This window comes from Eucyclogobius newberryi, unplaced genomic scaffold (genome assembly GCF_026437365.1).
Source record: "Eucyclogobius newberryi isolate DKJ021-1_F unplaced genomic scaffold, fEucNew1.0.hap1 SCAF_5, whole genome shotgun sequence".
NCBI classification, from domain to species: domain Eukaryota; kingdom Metazoa; phylum Chordata; class Actinopteri; order Gobiiformes; family Gobiidae; genus Eucyclogobius; species Eucyclogobius newberryi.
The window spans coordinates 35,951,746-35,970,438 of record NW_027316167.1 but is presented as its reverse complement, the minus strand read 5'-3'; the positions used below and the strand labels follow the sequence as shown (position 1 = coordinate 35,970,438).

The 18,693-nt window shown below is 43.2% G+C and overlaps 1 protein-coding gene across 1 annotated transcript; it reads right to left on the bottom strand.

Annotated features, from left to right (window-relative positions):
* Positions 1–11,192: 11,192 nt before the first annotated feature.
* Positions 11,193–17,496, bottom strand: LOC140381692 (uncharacterized). Its single transcript, XM_072465801.1, has 7 exons — positions 17,237–17,496; positions 16,689–16,757; positions 16,322–16,387; positions 15,766–15,813; positions 15,320–15,419; positions 14,809–15,226; positions 11,193–12,746 (listed from the first exon to the last, which is right to left on the bottom strand). Exons 1-7 carry the CDS (start codon positions 17,431–17,433, stop codon positions 11,986–11,988), a joined length of 1,659 nt encoding a protein of 552 aa, XP_072321902.1. The 5' UTR covers positions 17,434–17,496; the 3' UTR covers positions 11,193–11,985.
* Between the last annotated feature and the right edge of the window lie 1,197 nt (positions 17,497–18,693).

Below are 18,693 nucleotides of genomic sequence, written 5' to 3'. Positions count from 1 at the left end.
GAAATCTAGGTTTGTTTGAATTGAGAAACGATTTAAAGCGATTTAAAGTAATCGTTGCATAATATCTCTTTAAAAACAATTTTTAGATTTGTTTCTCGTATGCGTCTATTTAATCATTCCGTCTAAATGTTTTATTACGCTTTATTTTGCGTGGTCTCGTCAAAATGTGCTAAATGTTTCAATGTTATTATTGTTTTCTTTTGTTTTTATTAAAAGTATGGAATGCACAACATTATTTCCGCAATAAATACTTTTCCAACAAATGTTAATTTAATTGTTTTAATATTTTTAGAGTACTCCAAGATTGTGGTTGGATTCCAGCGCCCTGTTTGTATTTTCATCTGTAATAATAATAATAATAGTAATAATAATTATTATTATAATAGTAAGTAAAGCCATGCGCACTGATAAAGGCCCTCGCCCCCCTTGCGCCAGCGGGGTATGAGCCACCGCAAAGAGCACACATCTACTTCCTGTAAGATTCAGGGCGGGGTCATAATATCATTTCTGACATGTCCTCACATAAACTGTTTTTTTAGAGTGAGCGTCATATTTTTACTGCAACGTTTTTTGGCTCCGATTGGCCCCATGTTAATCGACTTTTTTAGGTAGTGCTACTGAGCCATCTTACAATATTCTTTCACAGGGTCTTTTTATATATTACTCACAGGCATATTCGTCCTTGTTTACTACTTTTTGCATTTTTCCAGCTTCCGGATACAATTTGAATAAGTCCCTCGCCGGGACGATTCTCGTCCTTTGGCTCAAGCCGAATAATAATAACAATACTAATACTACTACTAATAATAATAATTACTATTATTCATATTTATATGAATATTAAGCATAATGATAATGATGATGGATCCAGTGCTCAGAGGAATCAAACGTTCGGTTCACGCTCACTTTGAATCAGAATCAGAAAAGGTTTATTGCCATTGCCAATGAACAAAATTCACAAACATAGGAACTTGTCTCAATTCTTGGTGATTCGGTGCAACGTGAAACAATTAATCAATGAACAATGAATAAGTCATAACGATAAGCTATCAGATAAAAATAGGCTTAATATGTACACACATTTACAGTTGTACAGATATACAGATGTAGTGCAGAAAGTGAACAGTGCAGTGAGTGATTCAATTATGTTTAAAGTGAGTGTTTAAGAAGTGTTTATGAGTCCAATGGCAGAGGGAAAGAAACTGTTCTTGTGGCAGGAGGTTCTGGTCCAGATGGACCCTAGCCTCCTGCCTGAGGGGAGTGACCTCCTGCCTGAGGGGAGTGACCTCCTGCCTGAGGGGAGTGGCCTCCTGCCTGAGGGGAGTGGCCTCCTGCCTGAGGGGAGTGGCCTCCTGCCTGAGGGGAGTGGCTCAAATAGTCCATGTCCAGGGTGAGAAGGGTCGGCTAGTAATCCGACCTGCTCATCCCAGAGCCCTGGAGACGTGCAGGTCCTGCAGAGATAGAAGTCTGCAGCCGATCACCTTCTCAGCAGAGCACACAATGCGCTGTAGTCTCTGTTTGTCCCTGGCTGTGGCTCCAGCGTACCACACGGTGATGGAGGAGGTGAGGATGGAGTCGATGATGGCTGTGTAGAACTGCACCATCATCTGTACTGTCAGCTTGGCTTTCCTCAGCTGCCTAAGGAAGTACATCCTCTGCTGGGCCTTCTTGATGAGGGAGCTGATGGTGAGCTCCCATTTGAAGACAACTCATGTCCGGATTGAGGTTCATGTTGTGCTGACTTGTGAATGAAAGGTAAGATCATAATGTGTTTGTTAATGTAATACTGTTTGTATAAGAAATTGGAGGATTCCAACTAATACAAATAAAAATTGAAATAGAAGAGCATTTTGGCAAAACATATGGATGCATGTTGCATGGTGGATTGACCTTTGAAAACATTTTCTACGATTACACAGATTTATCGTGAAACATTCATTTGTGATTTTTACCCCAACTTACAACTTATTTTACAATCCAAATATCGGTTATCGGCCACAGAAGAAGGCCAAATATTGGCTCAAAAAAGTCCACATCGAACCATTCTGATTGAACTTAAATGTGATCGTGTAGATATGAGCTGGTGGATTAGATTAGATTAGTGGATTGGATTAGTCAGAAATATTGAGCTGGAAAGCCTCACCTGATGCTTTCCAGCCTGCTGCCGCTCAGCCCAGAACACAGAAGCTTCACTCCAGAGTGTAAGAGTAACAATGACCTCCATTGTTACTGAGGTCCAGATGTGTCGGACTGGAGGAGCTGAGGACGGAGGCCAGAGGACTACAGCATCTCTCAGACAGGTTACAGTACGACAGACTGAAAACAAAGCATGATTATAATCAGAGGTCTTACATTAGGTGCTCGACACCTTCATTCACTGAACACTGCCTCAAGTGGTAGTGAGCCATCTCCACACACGTCTGCACTTACATAGCTCTTTTGGACTCCTCGATGACGGGCAGCAGCCCGAGGAGTACTCTCTCTGAGGCATGGTACTTCTTTAGGTCAAACTCGTCCAGGTCTGACTCTGAGGTGAGGGAGATGAAAGCGAAACCTGACCACTGCCCAGGGGAAAGGTCAGTGACAGAGCCTTTCCGAACATTCTGCTGGATCTCCTCCACCAAACTGAACTCAGCAGAGGGTCATTTACGACAGCAGAGGGGTCATATACTACAGCAGAGGGTCGTATACAATAGCAGAGGGGTCACATACAAAAGCAGAGGGGTCATTTACAATAGCAAAGGGGCCACATACAACAGCAGAGGGGTCATATACAATAGCAGAGGGGTCACATACAACAGCAGAGGGGTCATTTACAATAGCAAAGGGGCCACATACAACAGCAGAGGGGTCATATACAATAGCAGAAGGGTCATATACAACAGCAGAGGGGTCATATACAATAGCAGAGTGGTCACATACAACAGCAGAGGGGTCACATACAACAGCAGAGGGGTCACATACAACAGCAGAGGGTCATTTACGACAGCAGAGGGGTCACATACTACAGCAGAGGGTCATATACAATAGCAGAGGAGTCATATACAACAGCAGAGGGGTCACATACAACAGCAGAGGGGTCACATACGACAGCAGAGGGGTCATATACTACAGCAGAGGGTCATATACAATAGCAGAGGGGTCACATACAAAAGCAGAGGGGTCATTTACAATAGCAAAGGGGCCACATACAACAGCAGAGGGGTCATATACAATAGCAGAAGGGTCATATACAACAGCAGAGGGGTCACATACAACAGCAGAGGGGTCACATACAACAGCAGAGGGGTCACATACAACAGCAGAGGGGTCATATACAATAGCAGAGGGGTCACAAACAACAGCAGAAGGGTCATATACTACAGCAGAGGGGTCACATACAACAGCAGAAGGGTCATATACAACAGCAGAGGGTCATATACAATAGCAGAGGGGTCACATACAACAGCAGAAGGGTCATATACTACAGCAGAGGGTCATATACAATAGCAGAGGGGTCACATACAACAGCAGAGGGGTCATATACTACAGCAGAGGGTCACATACAACAGCAGAGGAGTCATATACAACAGCAGAGGGGTCATACAATCCCTCTCGTCATAGACGAGTTGGTTGAGCGTCAGATCCTCTGGTTCACAGGTTGGCGGTGTGATTGCAGCTCCCTCAGGTGAATACTGCTGTTGTGTCTTTGGGCCAGACACTTGCCCACCCTCGGGAATGTGTTAGTGAATATGAGTCAAGTGTGTTGCCTCTCCTCACCTTTGTGCTGTGACCAGAGATTCCGCCTGAAAGTTTGGAGGGTCACCTTTGGAAACACAACTCTTCATAGAAACACAGCGCTCAGACCTAGAGAGCCACGTCACAGTTATTCACCCATGACACATTTTGTTATTGTATAAAGTTAATTTTGTAGGTTTTGTGTTGTAAATAATCTGTATAAATAACTAACCTTCACAATTAAAGAACAGCAATAACTGAAGTAAATGCAATCTTTACCATAAAAATTAAATGCAAAGTAAATGATAGATTTCACTGTGACATCTGACACTCACATAGAATTAGTGCTGCCCCCTGGAGGCTCCTGCTTTGTACATGCACTCCTGGTTCCTAAAAACAGGATTTAATAAGGTTTTAGTTGGATTTAACTCAAACAAAAACACAAATGATCAGTCGGGTGTAAAAGCTATTTTTCAAAAATAAATAATTTTTATAAACGTAAATGATGAGATAATCGGGAAATATGAAGCTGGGTAATGAAGACGAGAACATGTTACAATCTTGAAAACAACAGAAGGATCACATACAATGGCAGAGGGGTCATATAACAACAGAGGAGTCATATAACAGCAGAGGGGTCATATACAACAGCAGAGGGGTCATATACAGCGGCAGAGGAGTCATATACAACAGCAGAGGGGTCATATACAGCAGCAGAGGAGTCATATACAACAGCAGTGGGGTCATACAACAGCAGAGGGGTCATATACTACAGCAGAGGGTCACATACAACAGCAGAGGAGTCATATACAACAGCAGAGGGGTCATACAATCCCTCTCTCGTCATAGACGAGTTGGTTGAGCGTCAGATCCTCTGGTTCACAGGTTGGCGGTGTGATTGCAGCTCCCTCAGGTGAACACTGCTGTTGTGTCTTTGGGCCAGACACTTGCCCACCCTCGGGAATGTGTTAGTGAATATGAGTCAAGTGTGTTGCCTCTCCTCACCTTTGTGCTGTGACCAGAGATTCCGCCTGAAAGTTTGGAGGGTCACCTTTGGAAACACAACTCTTCATAGAAACACAGCGCTCAGACCTAGAGAGCCACGTCACACTTATGTCATGACACATTTTGTTATTGTTTGTACGTTAAGTTATTTTTTTTGTGTTTTTGTGTTGTAAATATATCAAATACAACAGCAGAGGACCACATACAACAGCAGAGGGTCATATGCTACAGCAAAGGGGTCATATGCTACAGCAAAGGGGTCATATACTACAGCAAAGGGGTCATATACTAGCTGTAGTATATGACCCCTTTGCTGAAAGGGGTCATATACTACAGCAAAGGGGTCATATGCTACAGCAAAGGAGTCATATACTACAGCAAAGGGGTCATATACTACAGCAAAGGGGTCATATACTACAGCAGAGGGGTCATATACTCAGCAGAGGGGTCATATACTACAGCAGAGGGGTCATATACTACAGCAGAGGTGTCATACAATAGCAAAGGGGTCACATACAACAGCAGAGGGGTCATATACAATGGCAGAGGGGTAATATACAAAAGCAGAGGGGTCACATACAACAGCAGAGGTGTTATATACAATAGGAAAGGGGTCACATACAACAGCAGAGGGGTCACATACACAAGCAGAGGGGTCATTTACAATAGCAAAGGGGCCACATACAACAGCAGAGGGGTCATATACAATAGCAGAGGAGTCATATACAATAGCAGAGGGGTCACATACAACAGCAGAGGGGTCACATACAACAACAGAGGGGTCATATACAATAGCAGAGGGGTCATTTACAATAGCAAAGGGGCCACATACAACAGTAGAGGGGTCATATACAATAGCAGAAGGGTCATATACAACAGCAGAGGAGTCATATACAATAGCAGAGGAGTCATATACTCAGCAGAGGGGTCATATACTACAGCAGAGGGGTCATATACTACAGCAGAGGTGTCATACAATAGCAAAGGGGTCACATACAACAGCAGAGGGGTCATATACAATGGCAGAGGGGTAATATACAAAAGCAGAGGGGTCACATACAACAGCAGAGGTGTTATATACAATAGGAAAGGGGTCACATACAACAGCAGAGGGGTCACATACACAAGCAGAGGGGTCATTTACAATAGCAAAGGGGCCACATACAACAGCAGAGGGGTCATATACAATAGCAGAGGAGTCATATACAATAGCAGAGGGGTCACATACAACAGCAGAGGGGTCACATACAACAACAGAGGGGTCATATACAATAGCAGAGGGGTCATTTACAATAGCAAAGGGGCCACATACAACAGCAGAGGGGTCATATACAATAGCAGAAGGGTCATATACAACAGCAGAGGAGTCATATACAATAGCAGAGGAGTCATATACAATAGCAGAGGGGTCACATATAACAGCAGAGGGGTCACATACAACAGCAGAGGGGTCACATACAACAGCAGAGAGGTCATATACAATAGCAGAGGGGTCACATACAACAGCAGAAGGGTCATATACTACAGCAGAGGGTCATATACAATAGCAGAGGGGTCACATACAACAGCAGAAGGGTCATATACTACAGCAGAGGGTCATATACAATAGCAGAGGGGTCACATACAACAGCAGAAGGGTCATATACAACAGCAGAGGAGTCATATACAACAGCAGAGGGGTCACATACAACAGCAGAGGGGTCACATACAACAACAGAGGGGTCATATACAACAGCAGAGGGGTCACATACAACAGCAGAAGGGTCATATACTACAGCAGAGGGTCATATACAATAGCAGAGGGGTCACATACAACAGCAGAAGGGTCATATACAACAGCAGAGGAGTCATATACAACAGCAGAGGAGTCATATACAATAGCAGAGGGGTCACATACAACAGCAGAGGGGTCACATACAACAACAGAGGGGTCATATACAACAGCAGAAGGGTCATATACAACAGCAGAGTAGTCATATACAATAGCAGAGGAGTCATTTACAATAGCAGAGGAGTCATATACAACAGCAGAGGGGTCACATACAACAGCAGAGGGGTCACATACAACAGCAGAGGGTCATTTACGACAGCAGAGGGGTCACATACTACAGCAGAGGGTCATATACAATAGCAGAGGAGTCATATACAACAGCAGAGGGGTCACATACAACAGCAGAGGGGTCACATACAACAGCAGAGGGTCATTTACGACAGCAGAGGGGTCATATACTACAGCAGAGGGTCATATACAATAGCAGAGGGGTCACATACAAAAGCAGAGGGGTCATTTACAATAACAAAGGGGCCACATACAACAGCAGAGGGGTCATATACAATAGCAGAAGGGTCATATACAACAGCAGAGGAGTCATATACAATAGCAGAGGAGTCATATACAATAGCAGAGGGGTCACATATAACAGCTGAGGGGCCACATACAACAGCAGAGGGGTCACATACAACAGCAGAGGGGTCACATACAACAGCAGAGGGGTCATATACAATAGCAGAGGGGTCACATACAACAGCAGAAGGGTCATATACTACAGCAGAGGGTCATATACAATAGCAGAGGGGTCACATACAACAGCAGAAGGGTCATATACTACAGCAGACGGTCATATACAATAGCAGAGGGGTCATATACTACAGCAGAGGGTCACATACAACAGCAGAAGGGTCATATACTACAGCAGAGGGTCATATACAATAGCAGAGGGGTCACATACAACAGCAGAGGGGTCATATACTACAGCAGAGGGTCACATACAACAGCAGAGGAGTCATATACAACAGCAGAGGGGTCATACAATCCCTCTCGTCATAGACGAGTTGGTTGAGCGTCAGATCCTCTGGTTCACAGGTTGGCGGTGTGATTGCAGCTCCCTCAGGTGAATACTGCTGTTGTGTCTTTGGGCCAGACACTTGCCCACCCTCGGGAATGTGTTAGTGAATATGAGTCAAGTGTGTTGCCTCTCCTCACCTTTGTGCTGTGACCAGAGATTCCGCCTGAAAGTTTGGAGGGTCACCTTTGGAAACACAACTCTTCATAGAAACACAGCGCTCAGACCTAGAGAGCCACGTCACAGTTATTCACCCATGACACATTTTGTTATTGTATAAAGTTAATTTTGTAGGTTTTGTGTTGTAAATAATCTGTATAAATAACTAACCTTCACAATTAAAGAACAGCAATAACTGAAGTAAATGCAATCTTTACCATAAAAATTAAATGCAAAGTAAATGATAGATTTCACTGTGACATCTGACACTCACATAGAATTAGTGCTGCCCCCTGGAGGCTCCTGCTTTGTACATGCACTCCTGGTTCCTAAAAACAGGATTTAATAAGGTTTTAGTTGGATTTAACTCAAACAAAAACACAAATGATCTGTCGGGTGTAAAAGCTATTTTTCAAAAATAAATAATTTTTATAAACGTAAATGATGAGATAATCGGGAAATATGAAACTGGGTAATGAAGACGAGAACATGTTACAATCTTGAAAACAACAGAAGGGTCACATACAACAGCAGAGGGGTCATATAACAACAGAGGAGTCATATAACAGCAGAGGGGTCATATACAACAGCAGAGGGGTCATATACAGCGGCAGAGGAGTCATATACAACAGCAGAGGGGTCATATAACAGTAGAGGGGTCATATACAACAGTAGAGGGGTCATATACAACAGCAGAGGGGTCATATACAGCAGCAGAGGGGTCATATACAGCAGCAGAGGAGTCATATACAACAGCAGTGGGGTCATATAACAGTAGAGGGGTCATATACAACAGTAGAGGGGTCATATACAACAGCAGAGGGGTCATATACAACAGCAGAGGGGTCATATACAGCGGCAGAGGAGTCATATACAACAGCAGAGGGGTCATATACAACAGCAGAGGGGTCATATAACAGTAGAGGGGTCATATACAACAGTAGAGGGGTCATATACAACAGCAGAGGGGTCATATACAGCAGCAGAGGGGTCATATACAGCAGCAGAGGAGTCATATACAACAGCAGTGGGGTCATATAACAGTAGAGGGGTCATATACAACAGTAGAGGGGTCATATACAACAGCAGAGGGGTCATATACAACAGCAGAGGGGTCATTTACAGCGGCAGAGGAGTCATATACAACAGCAGAGGGGTCATATAACAGTAGAGGGGTCATATACAACAGTAGAGGGGTCATATACAACAGCAGAGGGGTCATATACAGCAGCAGAGGGGTCATATACAGCAGCAGAGGAGTCATATACAACAGCAGAGGGGTCATATAACAGTAGAGGGGTCATATACAACAGTAGAGGGGTCATATACAACAGTAGAGGGGTCATATAACAGTAGAGGGGTCATATACAGCAGCAGAGGGGTCATATACAGCAGCAGAGGGGTCATATACAGCAGCAGAGGAGTCATATACAACAGCAGAGGGGTCATATACAACAGCAGAGGGGTCATATACAACAGTAGAGGGGTCATATACAACAGCAGAGGGGTCATATACAGCAGCAGAGGAGTCATATACAACAGCAGAGGGGTCATATAACAGTAGAGGGGGCATATACAACAGTAGAGGGGTCATATACAACAGCAGAGGGGTCATATACAGCAGCAGAGGGGTCATATACAGCAGCAGAGGAGTCATATACAACAGCAGAGGGGTCATATAACAGTAGAGGGGTCATATACAACAGCAGAGGAGTCATATACAACTGCAGATGGGTCATATACAGCAGCAGAGGAGTCATATACAACAGCAGAGGGATCATATACAGCAGCAGAGGAGTCATATACAACAGCAGAGGGGTCACATAACAGTAGAGGGGGCATTTACAACCGCAGAGGAGTCATATACAACAGCAGAGGGGTCATATAAAAGTAGAGGGGTCATATACAGCAGCAGAGGAGTCATATACAACAGCAGAGGGGTCATATAAAAGTAGAGGGGTCATATACAACAGCAGAGGGGTCATATCATGGGCGAAGCCAGGCCTTGGCTTTGGGGCTTGAGCCCCGGATCTTTTAATATTTTAAAAATGCATCATGACGTCACTAAGTGGATAGTGCAACATGTAGAGTGTTGGGTTGGGATGCAGGTGACCAGGGTTTGAATCCAGCAGTGGCTTCAATTCTCTTTACCGTTTCATTGGTTATTTTTGTTGAACTGATGTATGATTGGCTGCATGTAGAAAGTGGGCGGGAGCGTAGAAAGTGCGCGGTGTGTACAGCACGTCACGCCAGCTGACCAATTTGGCCTTTTCTATCGTTTAACTGAGGTTTTGCAAAAAGTGAAGGGCATAAATAAGAGATCGACTGGAAAAAAGAGACATTCAGAACATGTGCTGAAAAACAAAGTTTATCTAACGTAGAATAGACAACAACAGCACATGATCGTTCAAACCATGAATTCATTGTGGTTGTCGGTGTAGCAGTGGCTCAGGTTTTATTCATCTACAAAGCTAAAGTAGAGAAACTACAGGACAAACAGCTCACTGAGGAAGGTGTCTGCTAAAGGTAAGAGTGAATTTTACTTTCAATACAGAGCAATCTAAGGGTTGAGTAGCCTAGACAGCAAAGCATCAGTGTGTGGACTGTAGTGATCTGAGTTCAAGCCCTGGTAAGAGGCATATTTTTCATATTTGTTTTGTCACTGATTGTTTTAAAGAACATCAAGATGTGCAATTTCTTGAATAACTAAATGCCACCTCTGCTGTTCTGTTCAACGTTTTTTGGAGGGAGGAGCTCTCTCAGAAGACAAAAAGTCTGTCTTTGCCTTTGGCGGGTTACTGTCTGTAACTGCACTAAAACCACATCATATTGGCCCGAATGAACCCCCTCCCTTTCTTTTTGGGCTAAGCCCCGGATGTTTAGAATGTCTGGCTCCGCCTCTGTTGAATGGACGATTTTTTTGGCCCAAATCTGAGTCTCATTTCCTCGTGGCGTAGACTGCCGATTAGTCCTGCCACGTATCAATCATAAAACGCACCTACCGCTCACCTGCAGCCGCGTGCGGATAGTCCCACGTTTCTGCGTGTCTAAGCGCATGGATCTATGATAATATAGTTCCCTCTGTGTACGGGACAAAATGAAGATGGAGAAAGACTGTTCGAGCTGACTGAGAAGTAGACGGAAATCTACGGGAGACGAGAGATGCGATGCGCACCGTTGCGCTAATAAACAAACGCAGGTGTGTGTTGTATCAGTCCGCACGGGGGAGTGCGCATGCGCACTTCCGCCTGTGTTCTCAAATCGCCGAAAAATCGTCCATTGCGCCTTTAACTGTAGCGTTCATTATAAAACTACTTTTGGTTCCTGCTCATTGTTGGAGGGCGTGGACTAAAGCATGGCTGCAGTGCTCTTTGAAGCCACAGTGAGGCGCTGTGTGCACACTTAAACAGTTTTGAGTCAAAAGAAGCTTCAAACAGGTGACAAAGCATCAAAACATTTATTGCCAGTTCAAACGTGCCACACAATCATTTTCAATCATTTATAATCCTGCTGTCGACCAAATGTAAGACAACAATACTGTAAATGTGAAAGGAACACAACAGAACAAGTAAGTGAATGAACTGCAAACGTGAACACATTTGGAACGTAATAATACAAGTTATAACTTGATATTCAAATTACATTAAACCTTCCAACATTGTGTGCAAATAATATTGTAGTTCACGTCTGAAAGTATGTGTTTTTTTATTTAAATAAGGATATAGCTAACTTAAATACCCGTTTTACCAGTTGTTTTTGCATGAACATTTTTGAGAAGTTTTGATTCGACATGAGCAGACACTTTCAGAGCTTTTCCCTTTCAGTTGACTCCAGCCTCGTTCTTGTCACTAGTAAAACTTTAAAAGGAAGAAATCTGACTGTTTTTATGTTAAACGGCAAAGGTTAAAGGTCAGCATTTGTTATGACCATGAAATTGAAAGACATTTTGAAAAGATTCTAAATTAAATCGAAAATCGAGCTTGCTCAATCTGAGAACAGTCTTAATTTGAAGTAACATAAATTTCTCCACAAACAACAAAATATCCTGTTTTTCCTGCATAAAAATGTCTAACTTTGTCATTTAGAGCTGCACAAACATGTTCTGAAACGGATGCGATGATTTTATTAGTTTGACAGTATGTTTAAAATGGGAACTTTGAACAGAATCCGTATTATTAGAACATTAAACACAAGAAGACATTTTTCCCAAATCGCGCAAGCCCAATTTCAAACCTCCTTTCTCTGCATGTTTTAGACAAACCTATGAAACGTCACTTTTGTCCTCGCCGCTTCCCCGTCTCTTTAACCGTTTCCTTCTGATCGGTCTGCGTTTCTCGGCTGCGCTCCTCTTGGGCCTCCCGACCGGTCGACCTGTGGTTGGGACTCTACATTTGTGCTTCTCTGTCGTTTCTCTGTTCTCTGCCTGTTCCTCCTCTTCTTTCTGTGGGTGATACTTTTTAAGGTGGCTCTTTAAACACACGTTATGATTGAAGGCTTTGGGACAGTGTTTGCACCTGTACGGCCGCTCCCCGGTGTGAAGGCGCATGTGCGACTTCAGGTGGCTGTCTTGTTTGAAGCTCTGGAAGCACACGGAGCATTCGAACGGCCTTTCCCCCGTGTGCACCGCCACGTGTCTCAGAAAATGCTGCTGATCCGCAAAGCTCGTCCCACACACTTTACATTTAAACGTATCGACGTGTTTCTCTTTTTTGTGAGCGGCGCGTTTCCTGAAAGTGGGAAACGTCAAAGCGCAGTGCGGACATTTGAACGGATCCTTCTGCTTCAGGTGGATCAGCTCGTGCCTGATCTTGTCCACTTTGGTTTTGAAGCTGACGTAGCAGAACTTGCAGTGGTACTCGTGGGTTTCCGAGTGCATGTAGCTGTGGACTTTGAGAGCAGGTTCGGAGACGAATCGTCGGCCGCAGTCGTTGCAGGGAAACGGTTTCTCTTTGTGATCGCATTTGTGGCTCTTCTTGTAAAACTCCCCACACTCGGTGCAAAGCTGCATCTTCAGTTTCGGATCTTGGAAAAATATAAACACACAGATTTGTACAAAAGCAAAACACAGCCATAATGTTTAGTCAGGATGTTGAGAAGACTTTTGATTCTGTTAGCTGGCCATATTTATTTGAAGTTCTAAACAAATTGCAAATAAGACGACTTCGTTATAAAAAAATACTGGGTCCTTTATGATTGTCCAACATCAAAAATTTAAATCAATCACCTTACAGACCCGCTGACTCTGGAAAGAGGGGTGAGACAGGGGTGTGCTTGGTTCCTTCTCCTTTTTTGCTTTGTACTTTGAACAATCCGATTTATTAGACAATCAAAACAATTCACGGTGTTACAATTCATGGGATGGAACATAAAATTGTCTGCTGAGCAGATCTCCAAGATATTTAGGTGTGGTTCTCCATAAAGATCGATCAACAATTTTGGAGAAAAAATATACCCCTCAATTTGATACTATACCAAATATCTGAAAAATGGACTCTGATCCCATATTTAAGTCAAAGTCAAAGAATTGAAACTATAAAATTGAATGTTTTGCCCAGACTCTCCCGATTTCCACCCCCAACCGGCTGTGGTGAGTGGAATAAAACGCTCTCAAGTTTGTACGGCAAGGAAAGAAAGCTTGAATCTGATTAAAACTCTACAGTTATCAAAAGAAAAAGTATTACCGGTAACAATTTGGACAAACATGCTACTAATTACCGGTACATTAAAATTAAATGGGAAAGAGAGGGTCATTTGATATTGACTGAATTATATGTACATCTCAGTGGAGAATCACAAAAATCACATGTTTGGAGGGAATCTGTAGTGAAGCATCAGCCCACCATCAAGAAGGCCCAGCCGAGGATGTACTTCCTGCAGCAGCTGAGGAAAGCCAAGCTGCCAGTGCAGATGATGGTGCAGTTCTACACGGCCATCATTGAGTCCATCCTCACCTCCTCCATCACCGTGTGGTACGCTGGAGCCACAGCCAGGGACAAACAGAGACTACAGCACATTGTGCGCTCTGCTGAGAAGGTGATCGGCTGCAGACTTCTATCTCTACAGGACCTGTTCATCCCAGAGACGTATCACAGCCAACCCTTCTCACCCTGGACATGGACTATTTGAGCCACTCCCCTCAGGCAGGAGGCTACGGTCCATCCAGACCAGAACCTCCCGCCACAAGAACAGTTTCTTTCCTTCTGCCGTTGGACCCATGAACACCTGTCACTATAATTTAACCATCATTCACTGCACTGTTCACTTTCTGCACTACATCTGTAAATTCAACTGTACATTTTGTGTACATAGGCCTATTTTTATTTTATTTTTTATCCTACAGCAGATTTAAATTGTTTTTCTTTTTGATTTAATATAGGTTGTTTCATCCACCGCATCACCAAAGCAAGTTCATAGGTTTGTGAATTCTGTTCATTGGCAATGGCAATAAACTTTTTCTGATTCTGATTCACATTTTTTCATAACACCATGTCAAAGTGCCCATTATTCACAGGGAAGTGCAGACTGTTGGAAAAAGTGTGGCACCAGGAGGCAAACCACTATTACCTGTTCTGGGACTGAACTATCTACTGTTTATAGACGCACAGCAATTGCCTTGTCCAGACCCAAAATATGATATTTCCAGGTCATAATGCATCTAACATTATCCAAAGCCAATGCATTAAATAAAGAGGTTAAATCGTGGCGTAGAGGCTTCGCTAAGAAATCGAATAAATGAGGCAAAACCGTTCCCGTTTACTGTAGCTTTAGCCAGGTCTCACACACACAAACTTGGAATGACTATACTATACTATGTCTTTTTGTGAATTGTAGAAATTGGCTTCAGGATTAAAAAGTATAATTCAGGTACAATTTAGATTAGTTTTATGAAGAGTTATATTTGTGACATTAGTCTCATGATGTGGAGCAGAACTTGAGGAAACAGACACATGAACAGACCCGTTCCAAAGTGCTCTAAAGTGAATCGGTCAGGAGGACGAGCCAGTCGAAATGTGGCTTAAATTACCTAAAGAACAGCTGCTTTTGGGCAATCAAATTGCAAATTTAAATTGATTCAGATACATACCATAAATATTCAGGACACAAGATCCAGTCTGCTCCTCGCCAGCCTCGTCTCCGCTCTGCTTTCCACCAGCTTTGTCCTTCTGTGTTGCCATCCAGTCGTCTTTTCCATTCTTCAGCTCCACTTCTGATCGCTCTTCATCGCCTTCATTGTGGCCCTCATTGTGGCCCTCATTGTGGCCCTCATTGTGGCCTTCATTGTGGCCTTCATCGTCACTCTTCGCGTCACTCTTTGCGTCACTCTTTGCGTCACTCTTTGCGTCACTCTTCGCGTCACTCTTCGCGTCACTCTTCGCGTCACTCTTCGCGCCACTCTTCACGCCACTCTTCACGCCACTCTTCACGCCACTCTTCACGTCACTCTTCACGTCACTCTTCACGTCACTCTTCACGTCACTCTTCACGTCACTCTCTGCACCACCCTGCTCCTCGGAAAATTGTGATGAATAACCGAGGGTACATTTGCAATTGTTTGGATTTTAAACAGTCCAAAAGAACATGGCAGTGCCCGTCACCTTCAGAGTGACTTCAATGCTTTGGGGCTGATTAGCCTTGTCCAGAATGTTTTCATTTTGAAGGAGCCACAGCAATAAAACAAAGCCACACGACGGGCATCTGTTCAATATATCAAACAGAAGTTTTAGTTCACATAAAATATTACAACTGAGACAAAACAGACAAACACTTAAAGTGAACAACATATACTTGATGTATTTCAGATGTTATTGTATTTTAAAATATCCTACGGTTTAGAAAACACACTTTAAAGTAAGGTCTCATTTCCAAGTGAATAGATTTGCATTAGAGCTCCCCCTTCTGACCGCAATAGGCATTACACATGAACAAAACGCATTTTAGCTGTGCTAAGCAGGAGAGTCAATACATCCATGTGTTCATAGGAACACTTTGAATGCAGAAATGCTCACGAGTCCAGTTACAGTTTATGGACATCAAAACTCACTGGACACTTCCGGTTTTGTGACCTTCAACACCTGGAGACGAATTGAACCTGGGAAAAAGCATTTAGAGAAAGACAAGCTTGTAAACAGGGTTCATGAACTAAGTCCAATTAAACATAGAATATTATAATATGGTTAAAAGTTACATACAACTGTTTTCTACACGCAGGTCATGGAAAAGTAGGAAAGACAATTAAATTAAGGCCTGCACATGTGGTGGTGAAATAAAGGTGTATTTATGTTGCTAATGTGTATAAAGGGAATATGTCGGTGTAATCCCTCATTCGTCCAGGCGTGTTCCATAGTAGAAAAAGCTTCAGTTGTAGTCATCTGGACTCAGTTAGTTACTGCTACTTCAGGAAGGCTCCGCCCAATGGGCGGGTCTTACCACAGAACAGTATTAATATCGGAGTTCTTGATCTAAATTCTTTTATTGACAATGACTCTTGGATGAGAGTCGAAACGTCTATTTTTTCTAACTGAGTCCAGATGACTACAATTGAAGCTTTTTCTACTGTGTATAAAGGGAGTGATAATAGTGCAGACTTTATAACACACTTTATCTCAAGTCCAGATGTAGTCATTGGCCCCAGAGGAAAGCATGTTAACGTCGCCTTATCGACTCTGCAACATGAAAAACAATGACATTAATATCTCCAAACCCTTAAGAGGATAAAACCTTCATCACGACAATCGCAGTATTGTTAGAACTTCAAAGTTAGTTCTAACAATGAAGTTCCCATCCACTTTGGTCAGTGAAGTCAGGGCGGTGCCATCTATCAAATTTACAAATCGGATTTCAATTACAATCAGATTGTTGACTGAATCAGGACTGAACCAGGAATAAACCAGGAATGAACCAGGAATAAACCAGGAGTAAACCAGGAATAAAATAGGAATAAACCAGGAATAAACCAGGACCCACTTGTCAGGTGCAGTTGAAGGGGTTTGCTGTGGATTCTGGGCTGAGGGTTTTTCATTTTGTTTTTCAAAACTGTAATAAAAACAGAAAAACAAGTAGAAAAGAAACGTCAAACAGAAGTTAAAACATCAGAGTATTTACAAGGTGATTACAAAGTCAGTGTAGAGCCTTTTCTAAACTGTTCTACTCAAGAAGCCACAAGACCACTAACGACTAGATTATCAATCAAAATAAAAGGTGTAAATCTGTGACTAACAAAGACTAGACCAGCTATAAACCAGGACAAAACCCGGACTAAACTAGAACTATACCAGGAATAAACCAAGACTAGACCAGCTATAAACCAGGACTAAACCCGGCCTAAACTAGGACTAAACTAGAACTAAACCAGGAATAAACCAAGACTAGACCAGGACTAGACCAGGATTAATTGAGGGCTAAACCAGGTCTAAACCAGGACTAAACCAGGACTAAACCAGGACTAAACCAGGACTAAACCAGGACTAAACCAGGACTAAACCAAGGATGAACTGTGGCAGAGTAAGAATCACCAGTTTAGCAGGAAAGTGGCGACACTGGCGTCAGTCGGAAGACCTTCTCGGACCTTCAGTTCTCTCCATTGGGTAAAACTCTTCCCCAGAATGACACGGGTTTTGTCCCGCACTTCCGCTGATTCTCTCCGCTTCTGCTGCAGCTCAAACACTGTCTTTCTTTTCTTGCCGCTGGCACCGGGCTCCAAAGTGAGCATGTTCACACCAAAGAGGCTACGAGGCTAACGTGAAGCGACGAACAGATCCATGAAAGTGACAATAGTGACATAAACACGGTCTTCTTCTTCTTCGTTTTGTTTTATAGAGAATGCCACTCAACATTTAGGTGCATTTACGCCACCTGCTGTATTGGAATATGAACCAGAGATTTCTACTTCCCATAAAGGAAGATTCAAAAATATAAGAATAATAACTAAATTCTATTGATTAGGCCTGACTCCTTCAAGAACCTAATTCTGCTCAACCCATTAGAATATGTTTTGAATACTGACTTCCATATGCCCCTGGTTTCTCAACAAATTGATAATACACTGCTTTTCATCTCTGTACTTGTCACACTGAATGATGACATGCTCGATTGACTCTTCTTCATCACAGTGATCACAAAGCGCTGTTGAATGCTTGTTTATTAAATGTAAAGACTTGTTTAGCTGGGTGTGTCCCATTCTGATTGGAGTTATGGCTCTCTCTTCCTTGGTGCTCCCTCTGATTGTCCGCCCTGATCCAACTGGTTTCTGGAGAGCGTATAGATGCCTCCCTTTGTTTGTCCTGTCCCAATGTGACTGCCACTCTGCCATTATAAAGGTTGTGATAATTGACTTGGCCTCTGATCTGCTCAAAGGTATGTCCATGAAAGGAGTTTCTGTTAAAAGCCTGTTTGTGCCTGTTTTGCCAGTTTATCTGCTGCTTCATTGCCCCTGTTAGATGGGACCCACAAAAAAGAGACCCGAAAGCCTCTTCTGTAAAGCATGTGCCAATTTTATATACTTCTATTACCAAGTATTGTATACTTGAGGATCTGAAAGATCGGATCGCCATAAAGGAGGAACTTGAATCGGAACAAATGACCAACCACTGCAAGGCTGCTAAAATTGCCATCATTACCCAAAGCTCATGACCATAGGTGAGGGTAGGAACGTAGATAGACCAGTAAATTGAGAGCTTTGTCTTTCGACTCAGCTCCTTCTTCACCACAACAGTCTGATCTGCCTGTCAATCTCACGCTCCATCCTTCCCTCACTCGTGAACAAGACCCCGAGATACTTGAACTCCTCCACTTGGGGCAAGGACACCCCACCCACCCGGAGAGGGCAAGCCACCTTTTTCCGATTGAGAACCATGGCCTCGGATTTGGAGGTGCTGATTCTCATCCCAGCCGCTTCACACTCGGCTGCAAACCGTCCCAGTGCATGAACTATGTATTTTAATTAAAGCTTTAGCTATCATTTCAGGTTTGT